General features: G+C 28.7%; 1 protein-coding gene and 1 long non-coding RNA gene across 2 annotated transcripts; one reads left to right on the forward strand and one right to left on the reverse strand.

Annotated features, from left to right (window-relative positions):
• Nucleotides 1–1,713: 1,713 nt before the first annotated feature.
• LOC120091528 (SEC14 cytosolic factor family protein / phosphoglyceride transfer family protein) lies at nt 1,714–4,046 on the forward strand. Its single transcript, XM_039049603.2, has 3 exons — nt 1,714–2,287; nt 2,986–3,250; nt 3,605–4,046. The coding sequence occupies exons 1-3, from the start codon at nt 2,044–2,046 to the stop codon at nt 3,837–3,839; spliced, it is 744 nt and encodes a 247-aa protein (XP_038905531.1). The 5' UTR covers nt 1,714–2,043; the 3' UTR covers nt 3,840–4,046.
• A 1,137-nt stretch (nt 4,047–5,183) lies between these two features.
• Nucleotides 5,184–5,708, reverse strand: LOC150032952 (uncharacterized). Its single transcript, XR_016524682.1, has 2 exons — nt 5,630–5,708; nt 5,184–5,557 (listed from the first exon to the last, which is right to left on the reverse strand). It is a non-coding gene; the product is annotated as an uncharacterized LOC150032952 (long non-coding RNA).
• Between the last annotated feature and the right edge of the window lie 11,899 nt (nt 5,709–17,607).

Below are 17,607 nucleotides of genomic sequence, written 5' to 3' on the forward strand. Positions count from 1 at the left end.
ATGTCAATATGATGGCAATTCAAGTATAGTTTAGTGGATAAGACATTAATTATAAGTTAAAAAATTGATGTTCATTCTCTCATCTACACAATTTTGAAGCCAAAAAAATAAAAATCAATCTAAATTTAATTGGTTAAGACATATTTGGTACGAGGTTCAAATCTCTGACTAAAACCAAATTATAAATATAGCATATTGAACCAAAAGAAAAAAAAAAAAAAACAAATGTATCGCACCTTATTAGCCAATGGGCCTTGTGTGTGTGAGGTATATTTAAGAATTGAAATATCCATATCAGATCTTTTGAAAAAAAAAAAAGTATCGGTTAAGTATAAATATTAATAGATATTTTAGGAAGTTGAAAAATTATAAAAATGATTTAAATTAATACTTACGTTGTTAATACTTCTAAACTGTCGTATATTTATTTTAATTTTTTTTTTAAGTATTTACAGAAGATTCTGATTAATCATTAATATCGATGTTGAACTCTTAGTGATTGTTTGGGAATCTGTAATAAAATGAATTTGTAATGTAATATTATTCAAAAGTTCATGTTTGGATTGAGTGTTTTAGGTTCGATTTATAATATCAAACTCATTCCATTATGAACGTTTTCATCCCAATTCTTTTTTCAACCATTTTCATGCTTCACGTTTCCCATTCCCTTGCGCCCTTGATTACTCACGTGTTCTAACATTCTTCCGTTTCTTAATAATTCTGATACTCACGTATTCTAACATTTTTGTTTTTCAGTAATCTTGGTTACATTTGAGTCTCTCAAAGAGTCCATTATAGACGTACTAATAGATATATTAATTATAAATATACAAAGTTTAATTTTTACCATTAAATTTATGGTGTTGTATTAATTTTCATCACGGGATCTTGTTCTTAATTAAATGGTGCAATTAAAATTGAATCATGAATCTTCAAGAATAAAGAATCCATTGGAGCATCTTTTCTTCAATCCAATAGGATTCATCTCCTCCCAACTTTCTTATATTTTCATTTGAAACCTTCGACCTATATCACCCACCAACTCAAACTTCAAAAATCGATTTCTAGTGATTTCAAAATCAATTTCTAGTGATTTCAGATTTTTTCTTAAAATCAATTTTATGTGTATCAAACATCAACTTGTATAGAAAATTCATTTTAACAAGGGGAAAAGTGAACTCCCAAAGATAGCCTAAACATACTAGATTCTGGATGGATGGTTTAGGATTTACTTAATATAAAATTTAAATTTAAATTTAATATATATTTATTTTTTTAAAAAAATTAATATGTTAACCATCCATTAAACACAAAATACAAATTTAGAAATTTACTGACATTTTTTTTTAAATTAGGGCCAATAAAAACCTAGTTCAAATGGCACTCATGCTTAGAGATTTATTTATTTATTAAATTAGATACCTTTTAAATATAAAATTGATAGTTTAGGTCTCGTCTAGTAATCATTTTATTTTATTTTTTTAAAAAATTATATTATTCCATGCATCTTTTTTAAATATTATGGTTGAATTATTAGTCAAATTTTAAAAATAAAATAAATTTTTTAATGCTATCTTTTTAGTTTTTAAAATTTGACTTAATTTTTTAAATCACAGTAGATAATAAATAAAAAAATTTGGATGGATAACCTTAATTTTTAAAAACAAAAATCGAAAACAAAATAATGTTCTAAATATTGGTTAGAAGCTTTTTTTAAGATTTCACTTTCTTGTTTATTTTTTATCATTTAAGTCAAAAAATAGATGTCGATCTTATCATCTTCGTAATATTGACGTCACAATTAGAGAGATTTTATCACCTAAGACGCTGATACTGTAAACCCTAACTCCGAAAATACAATTATACAACTCTCCTCGAATCAAAGCTCCAACAATGGCGATCTCAACATCATCTTGTCCAATCATGTGAACTTTCTTTCAATAATTTCACGAATTCGAGATATTTCTTGCTTCTGAACTCCATCCCAGCTATAATAGCGCGAGACAAATCAGGTGAAAGTGAGAGAAGAAGATCGAAGCAGAGATGGGCAGCACCCCTAACGATTTCTCAGTCGTCATTCTCCCTTCTGATGGCGGCATCGATCCGCGGCAGCTTTTGCCTGATAAAGATAGAGAGTCTGAAGAGGCTGACAACTGGCACGATTGTGCTCAAAACCTTCCCTCCGATGAGGACTTCTCCGATCTCGATCTCTTGCAGTTTGTCCGTCTTGAGGGCTCTGACAAGACTGGGAATCGCATCCTCCGCGTCGTTGGAAAATACTTCCCTGGTAAAGAAGCTCTTCTGTATTACTCTTGACTTTTGCGGTAGTTGAAGTTGATTGAACGATTACGTTTTCATTCATTAGTTTGCTTCACTAGACAGTATATAATTCAGCCTAATTATTCGGTCGGGACTGTCTATCAATAATTGATTAGATTTTAATTTCATTTTAATGTGTTAATAATTGCTAATTCATTATAAATCCCTTCTGAGTAAAGCTCCAGATGATAAATTTAATGTTCTTACAAGTTTCATAATCTTTTTGTCTATATAATCCTGTATTTTCATAGAAAATTTAATAGGTCCTTGAAATTTTCATTCTTGTATCTATTAAGCGAATTGAATTTCTAATTAAGCAACGAACTTCCAATTTTGTATGTAATAAATCATCTTTGTGAACTAGTTTAGTTTAACAATTTTGAGACCCGTTGAAAACTGAATTAGAGGTTGGACTAATTAGACCTTACAAAGGTTCATGAAGATTTTATAGTTAACCACCTCTTAATAGTAGTGTTCTTAGTCTCTATCTTCTTAAGTTATTGATGAACAATTCATGGCCATATCTTCTTGACATCACCAAAAAGTAGATAGGTCTGATGGTTATAGCACAAACTTCTGTTTAGAAAATATCGTTTAATATTTTCCTGTATAAGAATTCAGATAACTCCAATGTGTTTTCTAAATATGAAATTTCTTTTAACACAGCTGTGGTTGTAAGTGGAGAGCGGCTGAAGAAATATATCTTCCATAAATTCCAGAACGAATTGTCAGAGGGTCCATTTTGCATTGTGTACTTTCATACAACCGCCCAGAAGGATGATAATTGTCCAGGCCTCACCATCTTGAGGTGGATTTATGAAGAACTTCCATCTGATTACAAGGATAGACTTCAAGTTCTCTACTTTGTACATCCTGGTCTCCGTTCGAGGCTTGTCTTGGCAACTTTTGGCCGTTTTTTCCTTAGTGGCGGGTGAGTGTGTTCACTATACTGGTTTTCAAATGTAACTAACTTGTTGAATTTGATTATTGTTCTTTAATTAAATTAAGATATAACATTATTAAAACTGTTTCTTTATAATTTTCCAGCTTTAGGTTGATGGATAGGATCCATATTCTTCTTATAAGTGCTTCAGTTAGAAATTGCTTTTCTTCTTTCCGATTTCATAAACTTTGAGAAGTCTACTATTTCTTTTGCAATTTTATTATCATTGGCTTTTGCAGCAGAAATTTTCATAGTTTTAGTGCTGTATTAACACATATCTCGAATAATTGATGCTTCACATATTGTGTACTTTGTTTGATAAGATTTATTCTCTTTTGGTAGATTGTACTGGAAAATCAAGTATGTGAGCCGCCTTCAGTATCTTTCAGAAGATATAAAAAAGGGAGAGGTTGAGATTCCTGATTTCGTGAAAAGTCACGATGAAGTTCTTGAACACAGACCACTGACAGATTACGGAATAGAACCTGATTCCCTCAACGTTACGGAGGCACCTTATTTAGCCAACTCCTTTGGGAGATATGAGGAGAGATGGATGTCAAGGCAGTACATGACCTAGTAAGCTTGGTTAGAGAAGTTGTATTTGATCTTAGGCAACTCCAAGGCTTATGAGGAATTAACAGGAGCCATGACTAAACATAAAATATTTGTACATTCTGATTGTGCTGTGTTGTGTAGCTTGTATTGGTAACTTCTAGTGTTGCTTGTAAACTAAAGGGAATGTTATTTATGATAAGCTACCGATGTCTGATGCTTGTTTACTTAACCCTTACCAACTGGTTTAAATGTTTAATTGTCTTGAAAGTGGGCTCTTGTGTTCTCCAGTATGGTTGTAGTTAATAGCTTATTCAACATCTTATGATATTGGATCATTGCACTTGCTTTGACTGTTAGAGATTTTAGATATGAAGATTATTGTAGTACCGTATAGGTCTGGTCTTTAGGGTTGTGTTTCTTATTAAACTTGGCTTGTAATTTTACCCCTCATTGAAATGATCTTGTTTGTGTCATATAATTCAAGTAGATATTATGGATGGACCTTGCGTCTATTCACTCTTCAGTTTTATTTAGGGTGCATTTGATATGATTTTTCAAAAGGTAGTACAACTTTTAGAATCGATCCTGTGTTGTGGGTAAAATTTTTTCCTTTTAGCTTATTATGAGCATTTTTCAAAATTTTTATAGAACTTAAAAGAACTCTGGAAAGTACTCTTGGAAAAGGTACGTACTTTGCATCACATGTAACTCATTAAGATAATTCACATTGATATTGAGGCATTTGAGTTTCCTGCTTTCAATTGGCTGTGTTTTTCTACATGGCAAGGAGGAAGAAAATTCAAGAAATGTGGTCTATGAATAATTTTGTAGTACGATTGAATTTCAATACACTATTTATCACAAAATCACAATGGCCTTTCAAATTACTCAATCTCTGTTTTGACTCTGGTAACAGCATCGATGTAACAGGTCTTTGAGAATATGGCTTAATGGCTGTAAGTATCTGACTAACTTGAAAATTCCTTGGATGTCTATTTTCCTTCACTCTGTTTATATAAATTATTCATCATTTTCTTTGTTAGATGATATTATTTTAGTTTTGGATTATTTTAGGAGTGATTTTTCTTGGACTGAAGGAGGGAGGACCAAAAGATATAATTTACAATCAGAGTTGAAGTGAAGACCCTGTATAATTTAGGAGCCAGACTGATTACCCAGTGCATTGGAAGAAGAATAAGCAGATTTCACAAGCCAAGGAAGGTGAGTTCAAATATAACAGTGACCAAAAACTTTACAATTACAATCTATGTTAATTAATCTTTTGGAGTTTGAGTTAAATATATTTTCCTTATCTACCATGTGTTAGGAAGATGGACCTTTTTGGTACAAAGGAATAAGGATTTGGTTAGAATCAAATCTAAAACTTGTATATGCTCAAGAAAAACATAGGCAAGTACAAGCAAAAGTCTCTACTCTCTATCTCATAGATAAAGTTGATTTATACAATACACTAGATCTGTGTTATTGATATTGAATGAATGGGACAATCATCCAGGAGAATCAGCAACATGCCTCACAAAGCCAACAGCAACACACGGCAAAAAGGCTGCATCCAACCACGAGTTTATAAGGTAAGATTTGGTTTTTCCTCAAAGTGATTCATTGAAAAAGAAGGTAGTGAAAACACCCACCATCCTTCAATAAAACTTCTATCTACTCATTTCTTTGTAGCGCCCTGAACCATTTCTTCCCTGTCCCGACATCCTCGGTCAGGGTACCCTATAGTTTAGAACAGTTAGATAGAGAGACAAAGTGAAAATTTTGAGAGAGGGAGAGGAAGGTGGAAAGAACTTGGTGGTTGATGGTCTTGTTTTGCTTCTGATATGGGGCATCTTTGAAGCTTGGAAGTAGATTAGTGTCTGCCAATGACCTATATATATATATATATATATATAAATCCTTTCTTTAGTAAAGCTTATAGAGATACGTGAGAACAAAGCTTAGGAATATGATTCTGATACTGATGGACAACTTAACTTCAACCTGATTCGCCTCTTTGATATCCATTTAAAAAATTTAGATTCTTTAGAAACCAAACCATTCAAACATACTTGGTTTTAGCTTTGCCAATAGATATCATATTCTGGAAGACTTTGCCATGGAAATAAGGTAGCAGTTTTTGCTTATAAATGCCCACAAAAATTTCTCTTAGAAAGCGAAATAAAGGTCTTGTGGAAGAAAATAAACTGGGTGGAAATATGTAGATAAGTGCATAAAAATGGTAAATACAGTTTAATTACAGGCGCAAAATCGATAAACCAGACTTTTTCAATTTTGGTTATTTTTCAATTTAGCACTCCATTTTCCCAAGACCTATTTGTTTCACAGTTTTTCCATAGAATTTTAGACAAACATTTAATGTCTTTATTTATTTTACATAATTTCAAATTTTAAACTCTAGGGAACTTCAAAATTCATCTGGGATGGTTTTTTTTAATATTTTGCAAAAGTCTTATGTTTGGGAGATGAGCAATAAAAATATAGTTTAATATATTAATTAGACTGAATAAATTTTAACTAATATCTTATAGTTACTATTTTAGGCTATCTCAAGTATTTAATATGAATTATTATTATGATGATGATTATCAATATTTTAATTATTTTTAGTAATTATCTTAAATAAATTATGTTTAATAAAGGTTTAATATAAAAGTATTCATTTATTTTTATTTTTATTGATTAAATAATGTTAAATTTATTTGATGACTATAATAATTGGTTTTTTGTATTTAATTAAGTAATTATTTAATTTTAATTTCTATATATAAAATTGGTAAATTGAACACATTTAATTTTCAGATATTGATTATCGTACATATCCTGAACATTTTAAACTCAGACATTCAAATCCCAAATATTTAATATTTATACGATTATAAAAAACATTATTGGTCTCTATACTTTTATTACAGTAACAATTTGGTCCCTAAACTTTAATTTGTAATGATCTAGTCCATGTAGTTTTATTTTTGTAATAATTTAGTCCTTGAACTTTAGTTTGTAAGAATTTAGTCCTTGTACTTTCAAATTTGTAACAATTTAGTCCTTAACGTAAAAGAAATTATTAAAACTAGATGTCAATTTTTATTATTTTAGGATGTAGATTATGTATTTTATAAAAGTATTAAGTTTCCATTTAATTTGTTGCTTTATCTATGTAAGAAATCTTATTCAAATTTAACATTAATTTTTAAAATAGGGATTAAATCATTATAAATTTTAAAGTATAAGGACTAAATTATTATATAGTAAAGTTCAAGGACTACATTATTACGAAATTGAAAATATAGAGATTAAATTATTACAAATTAAAATTTAAAGACTAAAGTGTTGTAAATGGGCCCTAAAGGGGTTTAGGGCTAAGTTGGGAGAATGGGCTGCAAATTGAAAGCCCAACTTAATGAGTCAGAGCTCTAAAAGTGTAAATCAATAATATTAGAAAGTCAACTATTACAAAGTATTCACAAACTCAACCATTACTTCTACAACTATAGAGTTCTCTATTTTCTGTCTACAAGAATAGACTTTGTTCTCATGAACAATGCTAAATATAAGAGTAGGGGTGAAATCAAATGATCAGAACCTTGACAATGAGACAAAGAGGGGAGATCGATTTTCCCCCAACAATCGAATAAATACTGTATATTTGATTTCATCTATAAATTTTCTTCCCCTACGAGTTTGAGAATCTCTCAAATGTTTGTACATGTGATCTCGTCAAAGGTGTTTTTATGCCCAAGTTCTACGGAAAAATTTTAATGATGGTAGCCAAGATCTTAAAAGAACCTCTTGCTCATTACATCATTATGAAAGAAAGCTTCACTATCGCTCAGAATGTAGTTTTGCTGGACAACCTCCATAAGAATTAGTGTATGTTTAGGAGTGGTTTTGAAATTGTTAATAATTTTTTTACATTCAAAATAACTCAACTTTAATCACTCAAAATTGATTTAATATTTAATTTCACTTTTAATTGCGATTTTCATTTTGTACAAATTGGTTTTTGATCATTAAAAATATGTTTTATAATGATTTTAAAAATAACAAAAGTGATTTTGACCATTTTATAATTACTCCCAAACATATTCTTTCACCAAACGTGTCTTTTGTTTTTTCTCCTTTGAGATTCAGTTTCTTTATCAATTTTTACACATACATTTGCCATTTCTTAAGTTTAATAATTGTCGACGATTTCAAGATGTCAAGAATTTGGAGATTAATATTTTAAGATATATTTAGGGTCCATTTGAATTGACGTAAGAAAAAAGTGTTTTTCAAAAATTCATTTTTATTTGAATATTTTTGATAAAAATTGATTAAAATACACTCAAAAAGATATTTTGAGTGGTTGCTAAATACTTCAATTTTTTTCAAAATAACTTATTTTTTAAATTAAACACTTGAAAATGTAATCCAAACACACTCTTAGTTTTCAAGCTTCAACTACTTTTATATATTTAGTTTTTATCCTAAGAATAAGGAACGAAGGTAGGGAAGAAGAAGAACATGAAAAGATATTAGAAAAGAAAGGAAAGAGGAAAATAGAAAGATCCAAATGCAATCTAAACTAAATTACAGGGATCGCATGTGTAATTTTTCTTTTTATTAATGTAATTGTAGATTTAGTTTGAAATCTAAATGAAAATATATTCTAAAAAAGATTTTGTTAGTCTTGAAATCATACATAATTTTAAATTTTAAGTTAACAAAACTTTTGGATCCGTCATGGTATATGGTAGAATTTAAGTGCCTTAATATATGAGAAAATCATAACACAAATTCTTATTCACCCTGTGGCTACATATAGCTAGGTCGGTACATCTAAGCCTAAACTGCTCACATATACAACAAAAAAGCAATGTTTGTGAGTATATGGTACAAACTACAAAGCTGGGATGATGAATATTCAACATTCATCAAGAATAATAGCACATGGACCTTAGTCCCCAAATCTCATGCACCACAATTTATTTGGAAATAAAGTGGGTCTATAAAAATTAATAACAATATAAAATTGCTAACCCTCATCAATATCGGTTAATTGATTAAGTCATGTATCATCGACCAAGAGATTAGAGATTGAAATTTCTAAGGTTGTGCACCTCACATATAAAGTTGAGCTAAAGTCCAAAGGATTCCATGAAGCCCCATTGTAGATCATGGAAAGGCATTTAACTTGGTTCTAAAGCATTTGACTTGTTGCTTATTACCAACAACATGGTGTCATCTTTTGTTGGTTATGTTAGACATTATTAGTATAATATGTCTGTTGAGTTATGTTCATATTGGTTAATAGAAAACTCATTTTAAAGTAGATTGAATTTGATAGTTGATAAATTGTCACAAATAGACAAAATTATATAAAAAATTAAGTCAACTAAATGAAAAACTAACCCTAATTGATGGGAGATCAATTGTATCAAGAGTCGTAACGAGGAAAAATTATTCAACGAGAGGCAATCACTTAATGTAGATTTGAAAATCTACATGTTCCCTTAAGATACTTTCTCTCTCATATATCAAATAGTTAAAAAACCATCAGTTACATTATTGCAACCTCATCGAACAATTTCCTCATTGAGAGAAAATGAAAGTAAATCAACCAACAAAAATGTTTGGATTTCCAACAAAACTAGCTCCACTTTTTAAAATGACCCAATAAAAATCCTACAAATACACAATGGACAAATGCGCACACTCCACACAACACAAACACAAAAGGCCGTTCGAAACAAAAATTATCCTAAGACTATAATAACCATCTCTTTTTATAGTAAATATTCTAATTAGTTACCGTCAATACTATTTTAAAATCCCATTTGTTACCGAATTTACTATTTGCTACCGTTTTTACTATTTTACATTCATCATTTTTTTTTATTGTTTATTACAGTATTTACTATTTTCTTCTCAAACTAAAATAATTTACACCTCAAACACATATTATTATAACTCAAATTAAAATAATCTACACCCTAAACACAAATTATTATAATCAAATTATAATAATCTAGGACTATAAAAACCAACTTCTTGCCTTATACGCCCCTAAAGTAGTTAAAAAACAAAAAAAAAAAAAGGAAAAAGAAAAATAGAGAGAAAGCATTTAATAATTAAGGGGGTGTTTGGGGGCAACAACTATTCTAAGGCTATAATAACCACATCTCTTGGTACAATAAATACTATTTCAAAACTCCAAATTAACTATAGTCAACACAATTTCAAAACCTCTATTTACTATGGTATTTATTATTTGCTACAACTTTTATTATCTTACATTTATCATTTTTTTATTTTTTGCTACCGTGTTTATTATTTCATTCTCAAATTAAAATAATTTACACCTTAAACACATACCATTATAATCCAAACTAAAATAATCTACACCCGAAGCACAAACTATTATAATTTAACTATAATCATCTAAGAGTATAATAATCAACTTCTTGCCTCAAATGCTTCTCGAGAATGTGTCTGTTTAAGATATAATAGAAAAACCAATGGAGGATTGAAGGTGTTAATTAAACTGCAGTTAACAGAGTGTAGTGCAAGATACATACAATGACAGACATGATCCAGAGGGAACCAAAAGGGCAGCAAAAGGAATGAAAACAAAACAAAACCCAGAAAGAGAGAGTTTTGAAAGGGAAAAAAAAAAAGAAAAAAAAAAAAGAAAAGAAGAAAAACTTGTGTTTATGTGTGTGTTTTAATGAAGAGTCCCATTACAATCAACAACTGTTGTACTAAACATCTTTACCAAAACCCACAAAACTCTGTGTTAGTCAGAAGGGGGAGGTGGATGGGTCATACCCTTAAATTACCCATCTAAGAATCAGTGCCTTTTCCCACATATTTTAATCATATTATTACGTTTATTTCAACTTTGGAGATTTGTATATATATTTTATAAAGATTATGAGATTTTTTTACGATGTGGGATCCTTAGTATATTCTTCATGATAGTGTCTCTTTGAGTTCATCATTCGCGGGTCGGATCTTAATTTCTTTTGATCGAATACTCAAGTTTCATGGATTTTAATACCATATTAGATAAAAATAAAGTTGTATCTCAAAATCTATTTTATTTATCTAATGTAGTCCTAAATATTTCAATTTTGTTTTTAAATTCATATCTAAACTTTCAAAATTTATAGTTCTATTCATTAATGAATCAATTAATTTTAGTTCTTTTTTTAATATGATAGTAACATATTAGACACAATATCAAAAGTTTAGAAATTTATAATTTTTTAAGCATTACTAAAATATTAGTCTTATTAATTAGAATTTTTTTTTTTTTGAAAAGTTCACGAATTTTTTGACATAAAGTCGTTGCTTCTCAAAATAATAAAACATTCTTCTCTCTCTATTTATAGATATAGCTAACATACCGTTAATAAACCACATAAAATATATATATCGATTTTGTTGTTTGATTCTCGGCTTGTTGATTACATGATGACAACAACCTACCCCTCCTCTACTACTCCTAACAATAAAACAAATAATCCTAAAAAAACATATTTTAACCATAGAATTTGTTTTACCCTCTTGCAATTGAGAAAGAAAGAGGGTTTTGTTTTGTTTTGTTTGTGTGTAGACAGAGTTAGGGTTTTTGGGGACAGTATTCAGAGTTTGTGTTTTATGGATGGTCTGTTTTTCTTTTTATTAATGTTTGGTTTGTTGTGTTTTTTGGGATTGAAAGGTCAGGTCAAATGTCATAATCTGATTACCTCTTTTGATGCCACTACACTACACTTTCTTTCTTCTTATTGTCTTGTCAAATCACTTCCAATCCTTCCATTCTCACATCCCAATCTCTCCCCTTCCTTACCCTTCTCTCTCTCTTTACAAATATATATATAATAATAATTATATTTCATGTTTTCATTTATATATATATAGTTGATAAGAAATTTTAAAAATGGTATTAATTTTACTCTGTTGTTTTAAATATATTTGATATTATACTTAAAAACTATAAAACTAGTTTTAATTACCTTTAAGAAAGCGTTTGAGATAAGAATTATTCTAAGATTATAATAATCATTCATCACTACAGTAAATAGTATTTTGGAGACACTATTTCAAAATCTCCATTTGTTACCGTAGTTGCTATTTTATATTCATCATTTTTCTTATTATTTGCTATAGTGTTTACTATTTCTTTCTCAAACTAAAATAGTTTACACTTCAATCATATACTATTATAATCCAAACTAAAATAATCTATACCTAAAACACAAACTATTATAACCTAATATAATAATCTAGGATTATAATAATTAACTTCTCGCCCCAAACGTCTTCTAAATGTTTAAACAGTTATTTTAAATATGTTTTTATATAGTTTTTTCTTTTGTGTAATTAAACTTATATAATTTACTTCAAGGTTTAGGACTCAATTCCCTACCTTGTGCATATTCTCAAAAGAAAAAAAAATCCTTACTTTTAGTTGAGTCTATTTGGTAGAGAATTTAAAAACAGAAATCTAAAATCAAGAGATTCAATGAAAACATAATTGTATTTTATGTTTTTAAATATGTTTGTTAATAGATTTAGAAATTGAATTCTAATTTAGAAAATTGTTTAAAATGTGTTTGATACTAATGATAAAACTAGTTATAGTTACACACTAATATTTAATTGACATAAACTACTATTAATTTATTTATGAATATTATGTAGGTTAAAAAATAAAATAGTTATTATTATGTAACATTATATAATTCATTACATAATGCATCTTATCTTTGTTAAAAAATAATTGAATTTATACAATGATATATTATGTTTTTTTAAATGTTTTTTTTTATCTTTATTTAATATAATTTTTCATTTTAATTTTTTTTTTAAAAAAACCAGGATACAATGAAAAATTGTTTTCAGAGTTTATGCTGTTGGATCACAGAATTTGAAGATAGTTGTCCGAAACAGAATCTGGGTTGTCTGCCAACCACATACTTAACTCAGTAAATCTAAAAATCAAATAACAGAATCCAAATTCTCTACTAAACAGAATCTTTAATAATTTATAACTAGATATATTTTTATTTTTACTTTATTATATTTGTTTTATCAACTCCATTGTTTTTATTAACAACACACATAATTTTTTTTAAATTTTATTTTTTTATTAAATTGATAAGAAAAATAAATTCCTTCACATTTAAGAAACATAAATGATAAATACATGTGATTAGTCAAAACTTAATGAGTGGCACAAGGTGATGAACATTGTTGCTTATGAGCTAGTTGTTGAGGACGAGCCCTTGGTGCCCAATTTTGTTTTTATGGTTTCTCTATAGGTTTTCTAGGGTACTAAGTTTCGTGATGCTCTCCACATCAATGTCTACGTTTGTGAGCATGTGATGAGAGACTAGGCCTCACTATCAACATATGAAACATAATATTGTCATCTAGGTGTTGGCATCATCACCATTGAAGTGAAAGGACAAATACAATCTTGTGCGTTTTAAGTTAAGTGATAGAAGACATGTTTGCAATGTTGTGGTAGGAACTTCATCAAGTACAATTGAGGACAATAACTCATCTCCTAGAATTTTCTCCTTCTAAACACGTCTTTTCTACTTCTAGGACTAGGCGGAGGTGCATGTCTGTCATACATGTTATATTTTGATCAGGTAAGTAAAAGATTGATAAATTCTCTAAAAGTCACGAATACATCTGGAACATGACCTCTGTAGATGATAAGATGAATTAGAAAAGGTTTGAAATAAGTTTAATAATATAACCAAGTGAGTTTAACTAAGATACATTCCGTTTGACCAAAAGATGCTTCCTCATGAGTGATGTAGCTCCTAATATATTATTAGACCAAAACATGTAATATGTAGCTATGTCTCCCATGAAGTCTATCGCACTACAAAAGATACAAGCTTCACGAACCAATCTTGACTTGGAAAATCTGTGACATTTAGCTTTGGTTATGTATTGCATACATCTGTAACAACTTGTTTCCCTCCCTGCGTCCCTTGTTTCTCAACTCGTTTGGAGCGAGTTCCTGTGGTGAAAATGAACATTCCTATTACTTGGTGGAATTTCAGATAATAATGCCCTTCAAGGCTCTAGATTAAGCTTACTCTGATTAGTATCCCAATTTTCAAAGTCAAATGAAGATGCAAAAGAGATAGTTGTAGCAAGGTATATATGCTCAAGCATACATTTTGTAGATGATTGGTAGAAGTTTGTTCTCTAACAAATCAAACAATGTGGCGTATATGATATTCCTCCCACTCTTAATAGAGTTCGGTGTGCGTGTACAACTATGGGGTGTGTTTAGTATGGTTGTTTAGACAGCTCTACAAGGCAACAAAATTAGATGCTCACAACATTGTTGAGCTCATGGTTTTCCTTCAAATTATTTGGGGTTAGAAAGGGTTCCCATTGATGAACTCTTCAATATTGTGATATGAACCAATGTGTCCTGATGTTACTTCCAGGATCAATCACACGTTCAAAGGCCAAGAAGCTACAGTTGGCTCTGAATTTTCATATATTAATAGAGATGAACTCAATCAAGGCGTTTTAAAGAACACAAACTGGTCAAAAACTCTATAATTAGTTTCATATGATGCTACAACTTACAAAATGAAATTGATTGAGTTTTGTTAAAACTCATTAGTGTAATTTTATTTGCAAGCATATTTTATTCCGGTATTTTCATTTTAGATTCATATATATATCTTATTTAGAGTTTTTTTTTTTTTTTTTTTTTTTTTTTTTTTTTTTTTAAGTTTTGTTATGTTTTTTCCGAGTAAGAGGTAGAATGGACTTTTAGTTTATTGACCTTTAAAACCTTCATTAAAAATTCTGGACAAAAAATGTACATTTTGAAAACTTAGAGACGAAGTACAACTCTGCCTGAAATTTTAGAATTAAAAAGGTATTTTTGAAAATTCAGAGACTAAACACGACTAATCTTAAAATTTGGAGACTAAAAAGATAGATTTTTAAAGAAAAATTGAGAGTAAAATAGTAGAAAATATTAAGTGTGTAGTTGAAAGGCATTTCACAGCCAAATATATATATAAAGTTAGTAGGTCAGAGGATGTTAAGGAGGCTTATGCACCATACATATGAGTGCTTGTTTGAGAGTGAACTTAAAATTGTTAAATTTACTTTCGTTAAATTCAACATCGTCATTTCAAAATACATCTTTAATCACTCAAAATTAATTTAATATTTAATTTTACACTCAAATACAATATTCATATTATCAAAATTTATTTTGAATGATTAAAAATACGTTTCAAAGTGATTTTAATCATCTTAGAATCGCTCTAAACATATCCTCGGAGAAGGTAATATTCACAAATATTTGTGATAGAGCATCCTAAGCTGGAAAATTGGGAATTAAATCAGGGATCAGTTTGCTTTATTAATCTCCCTTTAGGAAAAATAAGGTGTATTTATGATGGATACCCTTGATCTAATGAAAGTAGGTGTACTTTTATTTATTTATTATCAATATTCTTTAGTTCATTATCCATTTGTTCCAATTTTTTGAAATACTTGCAAGGGAGATGCAAAGATATAAAAGTAACCAAAAAACTTTAAACTAGTTCTAAATTTATAGTATAATTGTAAGCTAACAATTCCATATATGGGCATGCTATATATTATTTAAGAAAGAAAATGTATCATCAAGTTATATTTGGTTAATAGATCAATTGGGTTGCATGTGACATGCATCGTTTGAGTAAATAGGTTAGTGAAACCATAATTTTTTATTTTGAAAACTAAATATATTAATCGAGAACACTCTGGAGATATATAAAAGTCTTTAGATAACGTAAAGGACACTCTATTAAATCTCTTTAAGTTTCTCATCGGGGAAAGAGACATTATAAAAAATGTTGCAGGAAAGCCACACTTCCATTGTCGCAAGTGCATGAACGGTCTAATTTCAAGCCCTAATTATATAAAAAAAAAGGTCTCATAACATTCATTGAAGGACGGGAAAAATATCCCATCAAATCATAATTTTGATGACATGCGAAACTTTTTCTTAATAAAATTTTTAATTTTAATTATAAGAGGACTAATTGAGAACTTTAGAAAATGGAGGATATCAAACTAAAGAATTAATGAAATTAAAAAAAAAAAAAATTAAAGAGCCAAATATTAAAGTAGAAGTTCGACAAATTCCCAATTCCAAAGAAAAATTGAAAAATGGTAGTTGGCCTTTAATAAGTGAAAATTTTAATTATTTTATCATTTCAATGAACATTATTATTATTTTTTACAATGTGTTTGGTTGAAAAGAAAGGTGAGAAATAGTACTTAAATTTAATAAAGCATTAAAAGTTCCATCAACAGTCAATCAAAGTCAGTTATATACTTAGAAAATAGAAAATAATTATATTAAATGTGCCAAACCCAACTAAATTCTACTGTGACATGAAAATCAATGCACACTTTCAATTTCAAAATGGGAAAGAAAAAGCAAAGGATATGAAAGCAAATACATAATTAAAAAAAAAAAAAAAGAATGCTTTAATAAGTTAATTGGGGGCAGCCTTTCCCAAAAAGATACCCTTTAAAAAGCTTTTGATCACATGTTGAGAGCCAAAATCTCTTGTAAAGTCCACAGTTCTTTGTCCCATATATTAAACTTTTTTTCTTCATCTTTTCAAAGTATAAACACTCTCACCTTTAATTTAACAATGGATAATGCACACATCTTGTCAAACACTATACCTCCTTGTCTTCATATTAACAATATCATGTTGTTTTCATTTTTTTTTAATATCCATAAATATCTGGATCGGTTTACGTATGTCTTGATAATCTTATGGAACAATCCACCTGTTCTTACAATATTTAGGTGTCAAGAAAATTCATAAGAAATTCTAAGTAGACCGCTATCATATATTGAACCCGTGATCTTTTAGCCCTTTATCAAAAATCTCTAACCATAGAGTTATAAGTTTTAAATCTGTATTTTATTTTGAGGAGACTGATATTTTGGGTCATATAATTAAATGAATATTACGAAAATATATGTTCATATATATCGTATGATATAAAATTATTATAAAGCAAATATCTATTCATATCCTTAAACTTTGGAGTTGCGTTTCAATTAATTAAGACTATGAACTAGTAGTTGTATCAATTTAAACTTTAGATTTTCACAAGTGAATCAATCAAAACTCTTTGTAATGATTTGTAGCTATTTTTATTTAATTCCATTTATAATCAACTAAAAATCACCTAAATAAAATTGTTCTCCACCAAAGTACAATAAAAAGAAATTATCACTCTATTTTTCTTTTTCTAAATAAGCAGATAAATGGAAGAAAATCAACATATGAAAAATCGCTCCTATTTAATGAAAACTACTATTATCTAAAAATAACGGGGCATAAAATCAACATAGGAGAATAATCTAAACATACAATTTATTGATCGTAATATAGGGTGATTACTTATAGAATCATCAAAAGATGTTGTATGGCTAATTACCTAAATAATCAATTGTATGTCAATTGAGTTATGTTATTGCTTTGGCCTAAACTATTTACTTTTAAGTATATAAAAAAATCATATACTTTTTAATGTAAAAATTATGAATATGGTATATTTTTAAGCATAGAAATAATGCATTATTTAACTAAACATATAAAGAAAAATGTTAACCATATGCCAATATCTTTTATTAATTACTATAAATCTCACTAGACTTCGATATACTTAATAAAGTTTAAATAGATTTAAGTCAAGACATGCTATTCACAGAA

This window comes from Benincasa hispida, chromosome 11 (genome assembly GCF_027475165.1).
Source record: "Benincasa hispida cultivar pf3 chromosome 11, pf3_genome.v1.1, whole genome shotgun sequence".
Classification (NCBI taxonomy): domain Eukaryota; kingdom Viridiplantae; phylum Streptophyta; class Magnoliopsida; order Cucurbitales; family Cucurbitaceae; genus Benincasa; species Benincasa hispida.